Below are 18,999 nucleotides of genomic sequence, written 5' to 3' on the forward strand. Positions count from 1 at the left end.
TTCCAAAGAACTCCCAGGGCTGATCTCCTCCAGAATGGACTGGTTGGATCTCCTTGCAGTCCAAGGGACTCTCAAGAGTCTTCTCCAACACCCCAGTTCAAAAGCATCAATTCTTCGGTGCTCAGCCTTCCTCACAGTCCAACTCTCACATCCATACATGACCACAGGAAAAGCCATAGCCTTGACTAGACGAACCTTTGTTGGCAAAGTAATGTCTCTGCTTTTGAATATGCTATCTAGGTTGGTCATAACTTTCCTTCCAAGGAGGAAGCGTCTTTTAATTTCATGGCTGCAGTCACCATCTGTAGTGATTTTGGAGCCCAGAAAAATAAAGTCTGACACTGTTTCCCCATCTATTTCCCATGAAATGATGGGACCGGATGCCATGATCTTTGGTTTCTGAATGTTGAGCTTTAAGCCAACTTTTTCACTCTCCACTTTCACCTTCATCAAGAGGCTTTTTAGTTCCTCTTCACTTTCTGCCATAAGGGTGGTGTCATCTGCATATCTGAGGTTATTGAGATTTCTCCCGGCAGTCTTGATTCCAGCTTGTGTTTCTTCCAGTCCAGTGTTTCTCATGATGTACTCTGCATCAGATCAAATCAGATCAGTCGCTCAGTCGTGTCCGACTCTTTGCGACCCCATGAATCGCAGCACGCCAGGCCTCCCTGTCCATCACTAACTCCTGGAGTTCATTGAGACTCTGCATATAAGTTAAATAAACAGGGTGACAATATACAGCCTTGACGAACTCCTTTTCCTATTTGGAACCAGTCTGTTGTTCCATGTCCAGTTCTAACTGTTGCTTCCTGACCTCCATACAAATTTCTCAAGAGGCAGATCAGGTGGTCTGGTATTCCCATCTCTTGAAGAATTTTCTAGTTTATTGTGATCCACACAGTCAAAGGCTTTGGCATAGTCAATAAAGCAGAATTAGATGCTTTTCTGGAACTCTCTTGCTTTTTCGATGATCCAGCAGATGTTGGCAATTTGATCTCTGGTTCCTCTGCCTTTTCTAAAACCAGGTTGAACATATGGAAGTTCACGGTTCACATATTGCTGAAGCCTGGCTTGGAGAATTTTGAGCATTACTTTACTAGTGTGTGAGATGAGTGCAATTGTGTGGCAGTTTGAGCATTCTTTGGCATTGCCTTTCTTTGGGATTGGAACGAAAACTGACTTTTCCAGTCCTGTGGCCACTGCTGAGTTTTCCAAATTTGCTGGCACATTGAGTGCAGCACTTTCACAGCATCATCTTTCAGGATTTGAAATAGCTCAACTGGCATTCCATCACCTCCACTAGCTTTGTTCATAGTGATGCTTTCTAAGGCCCACTTGACTTCACATTCCAGGATGTCTGGCTCTAGGTGAGTGATCACACCATCATGATTATCTGGGTCGTGAAGATCTTTTTTGTACAGTTCTTCTGTGTATTCTTGCCACCTCTTCTTAATATCTTCTGCTCTGTTAGGTCCATACCATTTCTGTCCTTTATCGAGCCCATCTTTGCATGAAATGTTCCTTTGGTATCTCTGATTTTCTTGAAGAGATCCCTAGTCTTTCTCATTCTGTTGTTTTCCTCTATTTCTTTGCATTGATCACTGAAGAAGGCTTTCTTGTTTCTTCTTGCTATTCTTTGGAACTCTGCATTCACATGCTTATATCTTTCCTTTTCTCCTTTGCTTTTCGCTTCTCTTCTTTTCAGAGCTATTTGTAAGGCCTCCCCAGACAGCCATTTTCCTTTTTTGCATTTCTTTTCCATGGGGATGGTCTTGATCCCTGTCTCCTGTACAATGTCACGAACCTCATTCCATAGCTCATCAGGCACTCTATCTATCAGATCTAGGCCCTTAAATCTATTTGTCACTTCCACTGTATAATCATAAGGGATTTGATTTAGGTCATACCTGAATGGTCTAGTGGTTTTCCCTACTTTCTTCAATTTAAGTCTGAATTTGGTAATAAGGAGTTCATGGTCTGAGCCACAGTCAGCTCCTGGTCTTGTTTTTGCTGACTGTATAGAGCTTCTCCATCTTTGGCTGCAAAGAATATAATCACTCTGATTTTGGTGTTGGCCATCTGGTGATGTCCATGTATAGAGTCTTATGTATATATGTCTTATGGATATATGTGTACCTATGGCTCGGAGAAGGCAATGGCACCCCACTCCAGTACTCTTGCCTGGAAAATCCCATGGACGGAGGAGCCTGGAAGGCTGCAGTCCATGGGGTCGCTGAGGGTCGGACCCGACTGAGCGACTTCACTTTCACTTTTCACTTTCATGCATTGGAGAAGGAAATGGCCACCCACTCCAGTGTTCTTGCCTGGAGAATCCCAGGGACAGGGGAGCCTGGTGGGCTGCCGTCTATGGGGTCGCACAGAGTCGGACATGACTGAAGTGACTTAGCAGAGCAGATACCTATGGCTGATTCATGTTGAGGTTTGACAGAAAACAACAAAATTCTTAGAGCAATTATTCTTCAATAAAAAGTAAATTAATTAAAAAAGAAAAAAGAAATCCATGTTAAATATAAAAATACGTATAATTAAAACTAAATGGGAAACTTCCTTAGTGGCTCAGTGGTAAAGAATCCACCTGCTAATGCAGAGACACAGATTTGATCCCTGATCCGGGAGGATCCCACATGTCTCGGAGCAATGAAGCCCGTGTACTCTCTCCCATGCCAGAGAGCTACAATTACTGCACTCATGTGCTGCAACTACTGAAGGCTGAGCACCTAGAGCCTCAGGTGCTCAAAAGAGGTGCCAAAACAAGAGAAGCCACCACAATGAAAAGGCTACACACTGAAACTAAAGAGTAGCCCCTGCTCCCCACAACTGGAGAAAGCCCATGCAGCAACAAAGACCCAGTACAGAGAAAAATAAAATGAAATGGACAGACAGGGGCTTCTCTGCTGGTTCAGTGGTTAAAAATCTGCCTGGCAATTCAGGGGACAAATGTTTGATAACTTGTCTGGGAAGATCCCACATGCCATGGGTCAACTAAGCCCCCTGTGCCACAACTACTGAGCCTACGCACTGAAACCACTGAAGCCCATATACCCTAGAGCCCATCATCTGTAACAAGACAAGCCACTATGAAAGAAGACCCTGCTCATCACAACTAGAGAAAGCCCATGTGCAGCAATAAAGACCCAGCACAACCAAAGTAAAAAATTTAAATGTATATAAATTTTTAAAAACCTACATGGATGGAGAAAAATATACCATGCTTAACACTAAAAGAAAGCAGGAGTAGTCATGTTAATTTCAAATACAACAGACATTAAGGCAAGGAAAATTATCAGGAATACAGAAACTGATTAAATAATGATAAAGGGCTCAATTTTCCCAGAAGATATAACAGTCCTTACTGCTGCTACTGCTGCTGTTAAGTCGCTTCAGTTGTGTCCGACTCTCTGCGACCCCATAGATGGCAGCCCACCAGACTCCCCCATCCCTGGGATTCTCCAGGCAAGAACACTGGAGTTTGTTGCCATTTCCCTCTCCAATGCATGAAAGTGAAAAGTGAAAGTGAAGTCTCTCAGTTGTGTCCGACTCTTCGAGACCCCATGGACTGCAGCCTACCAGGCTCCTCCGTCCATGGGATTTTCCAGGTAAGAGTACTAGAGTGGGGTGCCATTGCCTTCTCTGATAACAGTCCTTACTTGCATATATGCCACAACAGAGTGGAATATATTTTTGTCTTTTCATACTGTTCATGGGGTTCTCAAGGCAAGAACGCTGAAGTGGTTCGCCATTCCTTTCTCCAGTGGACCAAGTTTTGTTATAACTCTCCACCATGACCCACCATCTGTCTTGGGTGGCCTTACATGGCACGGCTTATCAGTTCAGTTCAGTTCGGTCACGCAGTTGTGTCCGATTCTTTGCGACCCCATGGACTGCAGTATGCCAGGCTTCCCTGTCCATCACCAACTCCTGGAGCTTATTCAAACTCATGTCCATCGAGTCAGTGATGCCATCCAACCATCTCATTCTCTGTTGTCCCCTTCTCCTTCTGCCTTCAATCTTTCCCAGCATCAGGGTCTTTTCCAATGAGTCAGTTCTTCGCATCAGGTAGCCAAAGTATTGGAGTTTCAGCTTCAGCATCAGTCCTCCCAATGAATATTCAGGACTGATTTCCTTTAGGATTGACTGGTTGGATCTCCCTGCAGTCCAAGAGACTCTCAAGAGTCTTCTCCAACACCACAGTTCAAAAGCATCAAAAGCACAATTTTTCCACGCTCAGCTTTCTTTATAGTCCAACTCTCACATCTGTACATGTAAACTATATCACAAAGCTATAATAATCAAAACAGTATGGCATTGGTATATACACATCTGTCAGAAAAGACAGCCCAGAAGCAAACTCATAAATATACGAATCAACTAAATTATGACAGCAGGGCCAGGAATATACAATAGGGAAAAAAACAGTTGCTTCAATAAATGATAGTGGGAAAATGGATAAACCACATACAAAAAAAAAAAAAAAAAAGAGACACTGGACCCCTGTCTTATACTAAACACAAAAATCAACTCAAAATGGATTAAGGAATTGAATGTTAACACCTAAAACTGTAAAACTCCCAGAAGAAAATAGAGGACAAGAATGACATTAGTCTTAGCAATGACTTGTTTGACAACAAAAGCAAAGGCAACAAAAGCAAAAATAGATTAAGTGGAACTACATCAAACTAAGAAGTTTCTATACTGCAAAAATCTTCTACACTATCAACAAAATGAAAAGGCAACCTATAGAAGGCAAGAAAATATTTGCAAAGTATATGATAATGAGTAAACATCCAAAATATATAAAGAACTCATATAACTCAATAGGAAAAAAAATGAAACAATCTGATTAAAAAGTGGGCAGAACATATGAATAAACATTTTTCCAAAGAAGATATGCAAATGCCCAACAGGTAAATGAAAAGGTACTTAATATCACTAATCATTAGGGAAATGCAAATCAAAATCACAGTGAAATATCACCCCATACCTATTAGGATGGCTATCACAAAAAGACAAAAGGTAACAAGTATTGGTGAGAATGTGAAGAAAAGGGAACCCTTGGCGTAACATTGGTGGGAACACAAATTGGTGCAGCTACTATGGAAAACAGTCTAGAGGCTCCTCAAAAAATTAAAACTAAAACTACCAAATGATCTAGCAATTGCAGTTCTGGGTATATATCCAAAGGGAATAAAAACAAGGTATCAAAAAGATATCTGTTCTCCTGTGTTTATTATGTATATTTAAAATAGCTAAGATATAAAAACAAGCTAAGTGTCCAACAATAGAAGAATGAATAAAGATGTGGTATTTATATCTGTACACACACACATACACACAATCGGGTATTATTCAGGCATGAGAAGGAAGGAAATCCTTGGCTGTGACAACATGGACAGACCTTGAGGGCATTATGATAAATGAAGTAAGTTAGAAAGAGAAACAAATACGGTAGCAGTTTATGTGGAATCTAAAAAAATATAAACTCATAGAAACAGAGACTAGAATGATGGTTACTAGGGACTGGGGGTGTGGGAGAAATGGGAAGATGTTGATCAAAAAGTACTTAAAACTTCCAGTTATAAGATGAATAAGTTCTGGGGATCTAAAAATACATCATGCTGATTATAGTTAATAATGGGCTTCCCTGGTGGTTCAGATGGTAAAGAATCTGCATGCAATGCAGGAGGCCTGGGTTTGATCCCTGGGTTGGGAAGATCCCCTGGAGGAGGGCATGGCAACCGACTCCAGGATTCTTACCTGGAGAATCCCCATGGACAGAGGAGCTTGGCGGGCTACAGTCCATGGGTTTGCAGAGTCAGACATGATTGAGCGACTAAGTACAGCACAGCATGGCACATAGTTAATAATACTGAATTGCGTATTTGAAAGTTGCTAAGAGTACATCTTAAATATTCTCACAACAACAGAAAGAGAAATGGCAATCCTGTGATGTGAAGGAGGTGTTAACTAACACTATAGTGGTAGTCATTTGCAACTTAAAAGTGTATAAAATTAATTCATACATCTTAAAAAATATACCACGTTATATATCACTTATATCTCAATTAAGCTGGGGGGAAATAAAATGTAATAAGTAAATAAAAACTCTGATGTTTTCTCTTGTGCCTACATGGAAACATAACAAGAACCCAAGTGCATTTTTGTCTTATTTTGTAATAAATCCAAACATCTTTTTAAAAATTTCATAAATTGTATCCATATTATTTTAGATATATATTTTACATATTTAAATTTTTATATAAATAAAACATTTTATTTATAATTTAATAATATTTTATTCAAAAATAAACTTTATATTTTCTTATATTAAAACTGGATTATTTGCTTTACAAAAGAGAATTAAAAGACTTCTTTCATTTCACAGCTGTTTCATGGGGAAATATGAAATCAAAATACCAGAGATTTCTCTGACTCATGAGAGTAGGACATCTAGTCCAAAGTATTGTGCTAAAAACTGTAAATGTATCTTCCTGTGTCTTAATAGGATATTCTCAAATTCTATCATAGTGCGAGCTAATTGCAGCACTAATTTAAGACCAATCATTCAGAGTCTTTAAAAAAAGGAATTAAATAATTCAAATGTGTATTTGACTTAATATTTCATCAACAGAACTGTACTTCTGCCTTAAAACTGAATCTCCAGATATGGCTGACCTAGTTGTGTTGCTTCTATTCACCTGGTATTGGCACTAAGAACAGGAGTTTTTTTTAGATGAACTTAGCAATACACACATATGGTACAGAAATACTTGAAGTGTTAAATAACTATTTTGTATCTCGTGGTTTTCCTAGAACAACTGAGTTGACATTTGCATTCATAGTACAAAAAGCGAGTAATGTTGTACCTAACAGAAATCAGTGCAGCAACAGTGGTCACTGTACACTTTGATACAACATACAGTAAAAACACTGCCAGTTTCACATAAAAATGCATTTCACAGTAAGTATTAATATAAAATATTAATTTTACCCTTGAGGACACTTTTAACTTAAAAAAATTCTGTGTGGTGAAAAGTATGCATAAAGATTTCTTCTATATACCAAAAAGTGATGACTGTCCAGAGGAAAAGCACTGTGCAACTTGCTGAGCTGCGAGATCAACTAGCCACTGTTTTCATAAACTTACTTGAGAAAAATGCCTGGTGGACAAACAAAGGTTATTCAGACTTGAATATTTGGCACATACTTTTTCTAAATTACAGAAGTGACCTTAGCATACTAAGGAAAACAACTGACGGTATTTGTAACCAATGATAAATTTGAGTTTTTAAGCAGGAATTAGAATCTTGGAAAATTTGCTTTCACCAATGTGAGCTTTATAGCTTCCCAACACTTAAAAGACATTCCTGATAAAATGAAAATATGTCAATGTTTGGAAGATCTGCATAACTTAATGAACCAATATTTTCCAAATAAACCATGCATGAAGCTACAAAATCCATTAAAAGTGCAAGACAGACCAATGGGTTTTAATGTAATAGTGTGAAAAGCTCATTTACATAATTTCAGAATCCACCTTGCAACTAACCTTTAAAAAACCTCACCATTTTCAACTTTTGGTGAGGTATTCACCTCAAATATCCACAATCTGAGATGGCTATTAAAATAATACTAGTGCTTTTTCCAAGTGCATGTCTATGTGAAGCTGGATTTTCTTATGCTTCAACCAAAAAAACACTGCATCAGACTGAATACAAAAATACTGTGAGAACCTAGCTGTCATCTTTTAAGTCAAAAAATAAAGAAGTTTGCAAAAATGTAAAAACAATGTCATTCTTGTTAGACAATTTTTTTTTCTTGGAAAAGGTCAGTTTTTTGTTAAAAAATACGCTATTTGTACTAATATTTAATCAATTTATTGTTATTTTAAAAGGAAATGATAAATATTAAAAAGATTTTTAATTTCAAGTACGGTAAATATTGATAGATAGAACCCACATTTTAAAAAAAGGTCACTGAGATCCTCAATAATTTTTAGGAATATACAGTGGTACTGAGACCAAAACATTTGCAAATTACATTTCCAACATACTGAAGTATTCTAAAAAAAGGAAAACAGAATTGGATGATGAAGTAAAGGGTCATCACTTACAGCAAAAAAGCCTCATTCACAGCATCAAAGAACTCAGGGCAGAGTACTTCCTGAGGTTCATGTCCATGGTAGGTGAGCAGAGCCTCTACCAGTGGTTCAAAATCTGGCAAAGTAAGAAGTGGGACACAGATTCGTGACAGGGACCTTACTCGTTCAGGAGACATCCTATGGAATAAATAAAATGAGCAGTAAGTACCAAAATCTTAGAGCCACACATAGTTAAAGGCATATAAAATCTTCATGCTGAAAGAATTTAATTATTTCTTTGAGTTATTTTTTGATTTTAATTTCTTTGAATTATTTCTTTCATTTCTGAGGTTATAACTACCAATATTCATCACATTTGCAATTAAAACAAAGACACCTAAAATATTTATTAACTAGCTAAAAGTAACAAAAAAAAATCCATTTGATGTTAACATGAATAACATTTTTTGTTAAAAAATAACTATATTTTACAAAACAAAAAAATATTTAGTGAGAAGAGTGGCACTATTTTATATGTTTACAAATCTCTTTCCTATATGGTTTGAAAGAAGACAGTGGATTCTTATATTTAGTTGTGCATATTGAGAGTCCCTTGGACTGCAAGGAGATCCAACCAGTCCATTCTGAAGGAGATCAGCCCTGGGTGTTCTTTGGAAGGAATGATGCTGAAGCTGAAGCTCCAGTACTTTGGCCACCTCATGCGAAGAGTTGACTCAATGGAAAAGACTCTGATGCTGGGAGGGATTGGGGGCAGGAGGAGAAGGGGACGACAGAGGATGAGATGGCTGGATGGCATCACTGACTCGATGGACGTGAGTCTGAGTGAACTCCAGGAGTTGGTGATGGACAGGGAGGCCTGGCATGCTGCGATTCATGGGGTCGCAAAGAGTCGGACACGACTGAGCGACTGATCTGATCTAATTTATTGCAATACATTATTTCGGTTGAATTACATGGAGTCTAGTCCCACATAGATAGGCATCAGTCAGCTTTAAAAGGCAGGAGTGTTATAATAGACTCTTCACACAATTATACATATTCTCGTTTGACAATACACTAAAATCCATCAAGTGCTGTTCACACTCATTCCTGAAAATCTGTCTAGGAACACAAGTAGAGCTGCCTGCCAGAGGTCTAGAGGGTTGGTGATGGGTTATCTCTACCATGAGACAGGCTGACATTATCCACAAATTACTGGTCAAGCATTACCCTGAAAGCTGAATCAACCTGATATCAAATTTGATACAGAGATCAGCATTACCCTGATGTCTGTATCAAAAAGTTAAAAACAAAAAATAAGCTTTTCTTACTTTTGATTTCTTTGTCCTTTTGTATTATATTCTAGCAGAACTACTCAGCTCAATCTTTGGAGTCATTGTTATTTAGCTTTATCTTCTATTCAGCCAATTTATTGACTCCCCCCCTCAAATGTCTCCTCTTTAGGAAAAAAAAACAAACCATTCCTATTTCAAGGATTTAATAAGTTTCTCTTCTTAAGATAATTAATAGTTGTTTTTCAGTGGCTCAGTCATGTCTGCCTCTTTGCGACCCCATGGACTACAGCATGTTAGGCTTCCCTGTCCTTCACTATCTCCCAGAGTTTGCTCAAACTCATGTCCATTGAGTTGGTGATGCCATCCAACCATCTCATTCTCTATTGCACCCTTCTCCTCCTGCCCTCAATCTTTCCCAGCATCAAGGTCTTTTCCAATTAGTTGGCTTTTCGCATCAGGAGATCAAAGTACTGGAGCTTCAGCTTCAGCATCAGGCCTTCCAATGAATATTCAGAGTTGATTTCCTTTAGGCTAATTAAAGAATAATGAGATAATTATTCTTTTTTTATTAAAAAATCCAATCACTTATCCTTGTAAATGTATATATTGGTATATTTGCATTTTCCGTTTGTTACATTTGGTTCATTTTTCCTTATGGTGTCAATTTTTCATGAATATCTGGTGGTTTTCACTTGTTCTTTCTGGAATTTGGGATTCCACATTAGCCTCTCCATGAATGCTCTGTTCAGTGTAGTTGACCTCCAGCGCTAGGGGGCAGGGTCAGGGATGTGGTGCTGGCTGCAGTTGCCAATAAATTGCATTCTGGGCACTAGAGCACCCCCTAGACTGCTGGGCGTTGATAGCCATTTGATACTTATTCTCTTTCAAAGGCTCCTGTCCCTCCTATTTGCTGGAAACAGGACACTGTTGTCTCTATTCTGGGGCTAGCGGGTGAGGAGGAGTGGATGAGGGACTGGCCAGCTGGCTGCTATTCCTGAAGTACTAACAAGGACTACTATCTTGTTGGCTGCCATCTACCCTCCTATTTCTTGAATCTACCCTAAAAAAAAATGCTCTTACAAACTTTTGGGGATGTGATATTTACCTTAAAAATATGCCCCTACCTACCACTCTAAGCTTCTCTCATAATTTGAGGGTCATCAAAAGCCCCCTCTCGTTCTCATGGTATTATGTATTTAATTGTTAAAATTATAGAAGTTGGGAGTATAAAGTAAACACTAGGACATTCAGGTGCTTAGTTCATCACTTGATTTCATTTTTTACATTACATTTTCATGTTAATCTTCTGGCTAAATCGTTAGAGTTCCTACTCGTCATAGGTTATGCACATTAATCTTCAGGATTTTTCCAAGTTTTCTATATCAGAGGTACTCAAAGTACAGGTCTAGAAATCAGCAGCAGCAGCATCTCTAGAAGTGAGGCCAAGGAATCTGTTTACATTTTTCCAGGGTAATCTTCTGCACACTAAAGTTTGAGAAACACTGCTCTACTCTTTAAAAGTCTCCAGAATTAGTTATCAATCTCTAAAAATCAACTGAATACTTTAAGAAAATATAATTGCATATAAGGTTTACATTATTATTAATTTCTTATAAATTATTAGTTTAGCTGTATTATTTACTTGATAACAGCAAAATTCTCATAGAGACAATTTTTTGTCTAACTACACAATGATTAAAAAAAAAAGTCAACAAAAGAGTCCAACATGCAGTACTTGGGTGCAATCTCAAAAATGACAGAAGGATCTCAGTTCATTTCCAAGGCAAATCATTCAACATCATAGTAGTCCAATTCTATTCCCCAACCACTGATACTGAAGAAGCTGAAGTTCACTGGTTCTATAAACCTAAAAGATCTTCTGGATCTAACACCAAAAAAAGATGCCCTTTTCATCATAGGGGATTGGAATACAAAAGTCAAGAGATATTGGGAATAACAGACAAGTTTGACCTTGGAGTACAAAATGAAGCAGGGCAAAGGCTAACACTTTTGTCAAGAGAACACACTGGCCATAGTAAGCACCCTTTTCCAACAACCCAAGAGACGACTCTACACCCAGATACCACCAGATGGTCAATACTGAAATCAGATTGATTATGTTCTTTGCAGCCAAAGATGAAGAAGCTCTATACAGTCAGCAAAAACAAGACCTGGAGCTGACTGTGGCTCAGATCATGAGCTCCTTATTGTAAGATTCAGACTTAAATTGAAAAAAGTAAGGAAAACCACTAGGCCATTCACGTATGACCTAAAATCAAATCCGTTATGATTAACAGTGAAGTTGATGCACAGATTTGAGAGATTAGACTCAGTAAACAGAGTGCCTGAAGAACTGTGGATGGAGGTTTGTAATACTGTGCAAGGGGTGGTGACCAAAACTATCCCAAAGATAAAGAGATGCAAGAAGACAAAGCGGTTGTCTGAGGAGGCTTTACGAACAGCTGAGGAAAGAAGAGAAGTGAAAGGCAAGGGAGAAAGGGAAAGATATATCCAGCTGAATGCAGAGGTCTAAAGAATAGCAAGGGGAGATAAGAAGGCCTTCTTAAATAAACAATGCAAAGAATAGAGGAAAACAATAGAATGAGAATGATTAGATATCTCTTCTAGAATACTGGGAGATATCAAAGTATTATTTCATGCAACGATGGGTACAATAAAGGACAGAAACAGTAAGGACCTAATAGATGCAGAAGAGATAAAGAAGAGGTGGTAAGAATATACAGAAGAACTGTACAAAATGATCTTAATGACCCAGATAACCACGATGGTTTGGTCACTCACCTACAGCCAGACATCCTGGTGTGTGAAGTCAAGTGGATCTTAGGAAGCATTACCACAAACAAAGCTAGTGGAAGTGATGGAATTCCAGCTGAGCTACTTAAAATTCTAAGACAATGCTGTTAAAGTGCCGCACTCGATAATGTCAGCAAATCTGGAAAACTCAAGAATGGCAACAGGACTGGCAACGGTCAACATTCATTCCAATCCCAATGCCAAAGAATGTTCAAACTACTGTACAGTTTTGCTCATTTCACAACACAGAGTACTAACCATTATACAATCACGGCCAATCACTCATTTCACATGCTAACAAGTTTATGTTCAAAATCCTTCAAGCAAGGCTTCAGCAGTACATGATCAAAAACTTCCAGATGTACAAGCTTGGTTTCAAAGAGGCAGAAGAACAAGAGATCAAACTGCCAACATTTGCTGGATCATAGAGAAAGCAAGGGAATTCCAGAAAAATATCCACTTCTGCTTCATTGACTACACTAAAGCCTTTGACTGTGTGAATCACAACAAACCATGGAAAATCCATAAAGAAATGAAAATACCAGACCACCCTACTTTACCTCCTGAGAAACCTATATGTAGGTCAAGAAGCAACATTTATAACTAGACATGGAACAACAGACTGGTTAAAAATTAGGAAAGTATGAGAAGATTACATACTGTCACCTTGCTTATTTAACTTCTATGCAGAGTATATCATGCAAAATACCAGGCTGGATGAATCACCAACTGGAATCAAGATTGCCAAGAGAATTATCAACAACCTCAGATATGCAGATGACACTACTCTAATGGCAGAAAGCAAAGAAGAACTAAAGAGCCTCTTGATGAGGGTGAAAGAGGAGAGTGAAAATGCTGGCTTAAAACTCAACATTCAAAAGACTAAGATCATGGCATCCAGTCCCATCACTTCATGGCAAATAAACTGGGAAAAAGTGGAAACAATGACAGATTTTCTTGGGCTCTAAAATCACTGCAGATGGTGACTGCAGCCATGAAATTAAAAGGCACTTGTTCCTTGGAAGAAAAGCTATGATTAACCTAGATAGCATATTAAAAAGCAGAGACATCACATTGCCAACAAAGGTCCATTTAGTCAAAGCTATGGTTTTTCCAGTAGTCATATACAGATGTGAGAGTTATCTTATAAAGAAGGGTGAGCACTGAAGAATCGATGCTTTTCAAACTGTGCTGGAAAAGACTCTTTGAGATTCCCTTGGATTGCAAGGAGATCAAACCAGTTAATCCTTAAGGGAATCAATCCTGAATATTCATTGGAAGGACCGATGCTAAAGCTGAAGCTCCAATGCTTTGGGCACCTGATTCGAAGAGACGACTCACTGGAAAAGACCCCAATGCTGTGAAAAATTGAAGAGAAAAGGAGAAAGAGGGAGCAGATGAGATAGCATCATTGACTCAATGGAAATTAATTTGAGAAAACTCTAGGAGACAGCAGAGGATAGAGGAGTCTGGCGTGCTGCAGTCCATGGAGTTGCCAACAGTCGGAGATGATTTTCCAACTGAACAACAATAACACAATGATATCTTCTCATTGTGAACAGTTTGTCTTTTCTCCTTAAATATTCACCCATTTTAAAACTCACTTCTTGTTCTTTACCACTTTTCCAAATGGCTGAGGTCTCTCAACAGCATTTATCTTCCACAGTGCTCTATCATCTTTCTCTAACTCACCATCCAGATTGTTTTAGACCTAAAATTAATTCGTGTGTTTTTGAGTCTATAATCTACATTGTTAACAAAAAGATATATTTACCTTGAGTTGTAAATACCTTAAACTCTTGGAATATATGAGCTTACTGGTTAGGATAAGAAAAGAGAAAGCTACTGTGTTTGTGTGTGATGGAAGCTGCTTCTTTTGTGTGTATATTTTGCACAGCAGCTAGCAGAATATTTTGCACAGAATAAAGGCTCCATGAAAGTTTGAGAAATTGCAAAATATGCCTGAGCATTACATGCACTCACAATAAATCCAGAATTCTGAAATACAGGAGGAGTACATGATGCTCTTATCTCTATAGCCTTACCAATCAGTTCTCTTCTCTAAAAGACCTATAAGTACAACTTTTCTCTCATTATCTTAAAAAAAAAGGAGAGTCAGAGACTATTATTGGTCACTGAGTGGGTAAAAAAGATGACCTCAGCACCAAGGGCATTTATCAAGAATTGACACTTACAGGCTGCAGATTATATCTCCTAATTAGGCTGGAAAAAGTCCAAGATAATTTTCCTGAAAAATTCTAACGTCTCAGATAACTGAGGTAGCTCTTGATTCTACCAAAATGCAGACAGACCAAATGATAATCTTCCAAAGTGCTCACAGCCTTCTTTTACTGGAGTGTGGAGATTTAACTTCAACCAGACTTATGCAATATTTTCCAGACTGGATTATACTAAGCATTAGGTCTTGACTGATTGCCAGAGCAGCACTTCCAAATGATTTTTGCACAAGAATTCAACTGCAGAAGAATCAATGGTAACCATACACTGCTAGAGATATCCTTCCCATGTGGGTGCACTGCACTTTCCAAACCATCTGCAGCAAACCACAGAAATACAAGCTGAACTGATGATGCTCAGAAAGTCCAGAATGTTGCTCCTTCTAGACAGTTTATAGCAAAGAACAAGAGAGATTTTAAACATTCTGTCATTAGATTGTTGATTTTAGTTGGTGGCAAGTGAAACTCTATTTAAAGCACTATGACAAGATCATTTATCAGACCTCTAAAAATAATGCAAAAGGAAATTCCAAATAGGTTTTCCTATTTTTTTCCTTTTGTTCCACTGACAATTTATGCACTGAAGTTATTAATTTCTATATTTTCTATAGGCTTTGAGAATTGTTTTGAAATGAACTTTAAACATTCAAGTGGCAAGAAGAAAGAAAATAGAAACCCTCTATAAAAAAACAAATCCCAGAAAAAAGCAGTGTAGCACTGTTTATGAGGGATTTAAGTTAAGAGTCTTTGAGTTGCTTTAACATTTGAAGCCATATTAGCAGAAGGAAAGTAATGATAAAACCCAAGTTTCATAAATAATAGGAATGAATATCTGGATTCAAATGTACCAGAAAGTAGTTTTCCCACAATGCTATATTCAAATTCAAATCTTTTTATTTTTAAATTTTAAAAATATACAGATAACTTCAGACACAGAGTAGGAAAAACTTACATATTATTGTGATACATATTTTAATTATTATAAATAACTTATGACGGTAACAACTATAATGGCTCCAGCATGTTTGGCAGCTCTCTCAAATATCACGATGCCATTCCACTAATTTCACAAAATCAGTTTCTGCTCAAGACAAGAGAACACACTTGGCAGAATTCACTAGAGAATTGTAGACTTAAGAGTTCTGAGTCTCACACAAGCTTTCAGGGACCCAGGTTCTTTTCTGGCGGTAGAACCAAACTTTCTGGTTTTAGGTCTTAAAAGCAGGATTTTCAAAACTCATAAAGAGACTCAAAAAGTATGTTGGGCATCAAATTCCTTTTTAAATTCAGCTTTCTGGTAAGAATAACAACCTAACCCAAGAGACAGAATTTCTCTAAAATTTCAATGCTTTCAGAAAAATATCCACAAGAAATTTCTGTTGAAATCTAGAATTCTTTCTAAAAAGGAAAAAAAAAAAAAAAAAAAAACCTCATAGAAAATATCATTCTAGAGAGCAAATAAGGAATGTATCAGATGTGTCAGTGTCTAGAGGACATTCTATTAGCATAGGCAGTGTCTCTTTAATTTTTTGATTCTTTTTAAAATATTTAGTAGCATTCTCCAGTGAAGTTATCTGGTCCAAGACTTTTCTTTGTTGGGGAGGATTTTGATTACTGATTCTATCTCCTTACTAGTATAGATTTATCCAGATTTTTAAATTTATAATTTGGTATATCAATAAAAATTTATCCATTTTTTGTTGGTGTATAAAGGTCTATAATCTGTCTTATGATCCTTTCTATTTTTACGGCATCAGTTGTAACATCTCCTCTTTCATTTCTGGTATTTATTATTTGAATATTCTGTTTTTGTTAGTCTAGCTAAGGGGTTGTCAATTTTGTTGATCTTAAAAAAAAACAAACCTTTTTTCTGTTTTTCTATTCTCTAGTTTATCTCTATTATAATCTTAATTTTTTTCATTCTTTCTGAATCCTTGGGTTTAGTACATTCTTTTACTAGCTCCTTGAGGTATAAAGTTAGGTTACTGATTAGAGGTATCTCTTCTTTTTTAATGAAGGCATTTATCACTATATACATCCCTCTTAGTACTGCTTTTCCTACATCTTATAATTTTTGGTATACTGTATTTTTGTTTTCATCTGTCTCAAGATATTCTTCAATTTCCCTTGTGATGTCTTCTCTGATATATTAATTGTTCAATAGTGTATTGTTTAATTTGCACATATTTGTGAATTTCCCAATTTTCCTATTATTGATTTTTAGTTGTGTACTGTCATGGTTAGAAAGATGTTTGGTATGATTTCAATCTTAAATTTGTTAGAACTTGTTTTGTGGCCTAATATATGATCTATCCTGGAGAATTTCTATGTGTGCTTGAGAAGAATGTACATTCTGCTATTATAGAGTGTCCTAAATATAACTATAAGGTCCTATTCATCTTTGATGTTTTTCAAATCCTCTGTTTCTTTATTGACCTTTGGTCTGGTTGATCTATACATTACTGAAAATGGGGCATTGAAATTTCCTATTATTACTGTGCTGCTTTCTAGTTTTCCCTTCAATCAATATTTGCTTCATATATTTTGTTGCTTTACTGTTAGGTGCATATGTATTTTAAAATGTTTTATCTTCTGAGAGAACTGATCCCCTTTCCCATTATATAACGTCCTTCTTTGTTTCTTGAAACAGTTTTTGACTTTGTCTAATAAAAGTATGGCCACCCCTGCTCTCTTGTGGCTACCATTTGCATGGAATACCTTTTTTCACCCTTTCGCTTTCAGCTTTTATATATATCCTTACACCTAAAATGAGTTTCTTGTAGAAAGCATATAGTTGGCCTTATTTTTTTAGCCAATTAGTCACTCTATGGTTTTTGATTGGAGATTTTAATGCATTTACAGTTAAAGTAATTACAGTAAGTCCCCCTACATATGAACTTATAAGTTGTGAATTTTTGAAGATATGAATGTGCGTTCACATATTTAATCATGTTAGTTCACATGCCTGGCATATACTGTCACGTTCACGCGTCCTTTACAAGGGGTTGTGCTTTTGTGTACTTTGCTGTAGAGTACTATTTTTGTGCAACACGAGGAGCTTACTAATGAAGACCAGATGGAACTGGAGGACCAGAGAAAGGATGAAGAGAGACAAAATGAAGAAGTAACTGAAGAACCAAAGAGATTCATGACAGGAAATGGCAAGGGGATTTTCTTTATTTTAGGAGGCACTGTTAGCTTTTGAGGCACAGGACCCAAATGCAGAATGGAACGTGATGGCTATAGCAGTTGATCAGAATGCAGCCCAGTGTATTCTATATCATTCTGTGTCATCTGGGATGAGAAAAAAAGAGCTGCTACCTAGACATCATTGGGTCATTTTTTCAACAGGGTAGATAGAATTGAATCCAGCAAGGAACCAGAACATGTGCCATCAATGTCTGGCATGAGTGAAATTGCAGCTTGCCCTCCATCTCCTATTGCTGATGATCTTTTAGCTCTACCATCTCCCAGCCTCCTCTCCCTATCCAGTCAGTAACTCTTCTTGCCTGTTTACTCAATGCCAGCCCCTGTATACCAGCTATTGCACTGGACTACTGTACTTTTCAAGGTACTCTGCTATAAGATTAAAAATGCTTCCTTTATATTGTTTTTTACATATTACTTGTATGAAACATATCATAAACCTATTATAGTGTTAGCTGGCTAACTCTCTTGGCCTTAGGAACAAACTAGATTTATGAACACACTCTCAGAACAGACCTCATTCACAAGTAGGGGACTTCCTGTACTAATAGAGAAGGACTTACTATTGTCATTTCGCCGTTTTCTGTATGTCTTTGGTTATTCTGTCCCTATTCTTCCCACTTGCTGCCTTTCTTTGTATAGTTGAAAAAAATTTTTTTGGTAGGGATATGCTTTGATTTCCTTCTCATTTTCCTTTATGCAACTTCTATAGGTATTCTCTGTGTTGTTACCATGGGGATAACATTAACTATCTTACAGTTACAGCAATTTATTTTATTTTTTATCTTTTCTTAAATTGGGATATAGCTGATATATAATATCATATAAGTTTCAGGTGTACATAATTTTTAAAAGTTAGACTCCATTCATAGTTACTATAAAATATTGGCTATATTCCTTTTGTTGTATAATACATCCTTACAGCTTTTTTAAAATTTATTTTTAAATAGAGGATAATTGCTTTACAGTGTTGTGCTGGTTTCTGCCTTACAACAGTGTGAATCAGCCACAAGTATACATATATCCTCTAGCTCATGAACTTCCTTCCCACCCGCTATCCTACCCCTTTAGGTTGTAGCTTATTTATTTTATACATAATAGCTGCTGCTGCTGCGGCTAGTACCTCTTAATCGCTACCCTTAGCTTGCCTCTCCCTATCTTCCTTCTCCTCACTAGGAACTACTAGTTTGTTCTCTATATCTGTGAGTCTGTTTCCTTTTTGTTATACCTACTAGTTTGTCTTATTATTTAGATTCCACATATAAGTGATATCATACAAGTATTTGTGTTTCTCTGTCTGACTTATTTCACTTAGCACAACACCCTCCAGGTCCATTCATATTGTTGT

At 37.3% G+C, this 18,999-nt stretch overlaps 1 protein-coding gene across 39 annotated transcripts in view; it reads right to left on the bottom strand.

Annotated features, from left to right (window-relative positions):
* FANCC (FA complementation group C) overlaps window positions 1–18,999 on the bottom strand; it is a 348,443-nt gene that overhangs the window by 68,536 nt on the left and 260,908 nt on the right. For all 39 annotated transcript variants that reach the window (XR_015170188.1, XR_015170187.1, XM_086416983.1 and 36 more), the window contains one exon: window positions 8,132–8,296. Coding sequence is in view for 37 of the 39 variants with exons in the window: in XM_086416983.1 (XP_086273109.1) it covers window positions 8,132–8,296 (165 nt within the window). In the remaining 2 variants the exon portion in view is untranslated. The remainder of the gene's footprint in view (window positions 1–8,131; window positions 8,297–18,999) is intronic.

Source organism: Bos grunniens, chromosome 8, assembly GCF_055505025.1.
Source record: "Bos grunniens cultivar Pamir isolate PY7600 chromosome 8, Bosgru_T2T1.0, whole genome shotgun sequence".
Taxonomy (NCBI): domain Eukaryota; kingdom Metazoa; phylum Chordata; class Mammalia; order Artiodactyla; family Bovidae; genus Bos; species Bos grunniens.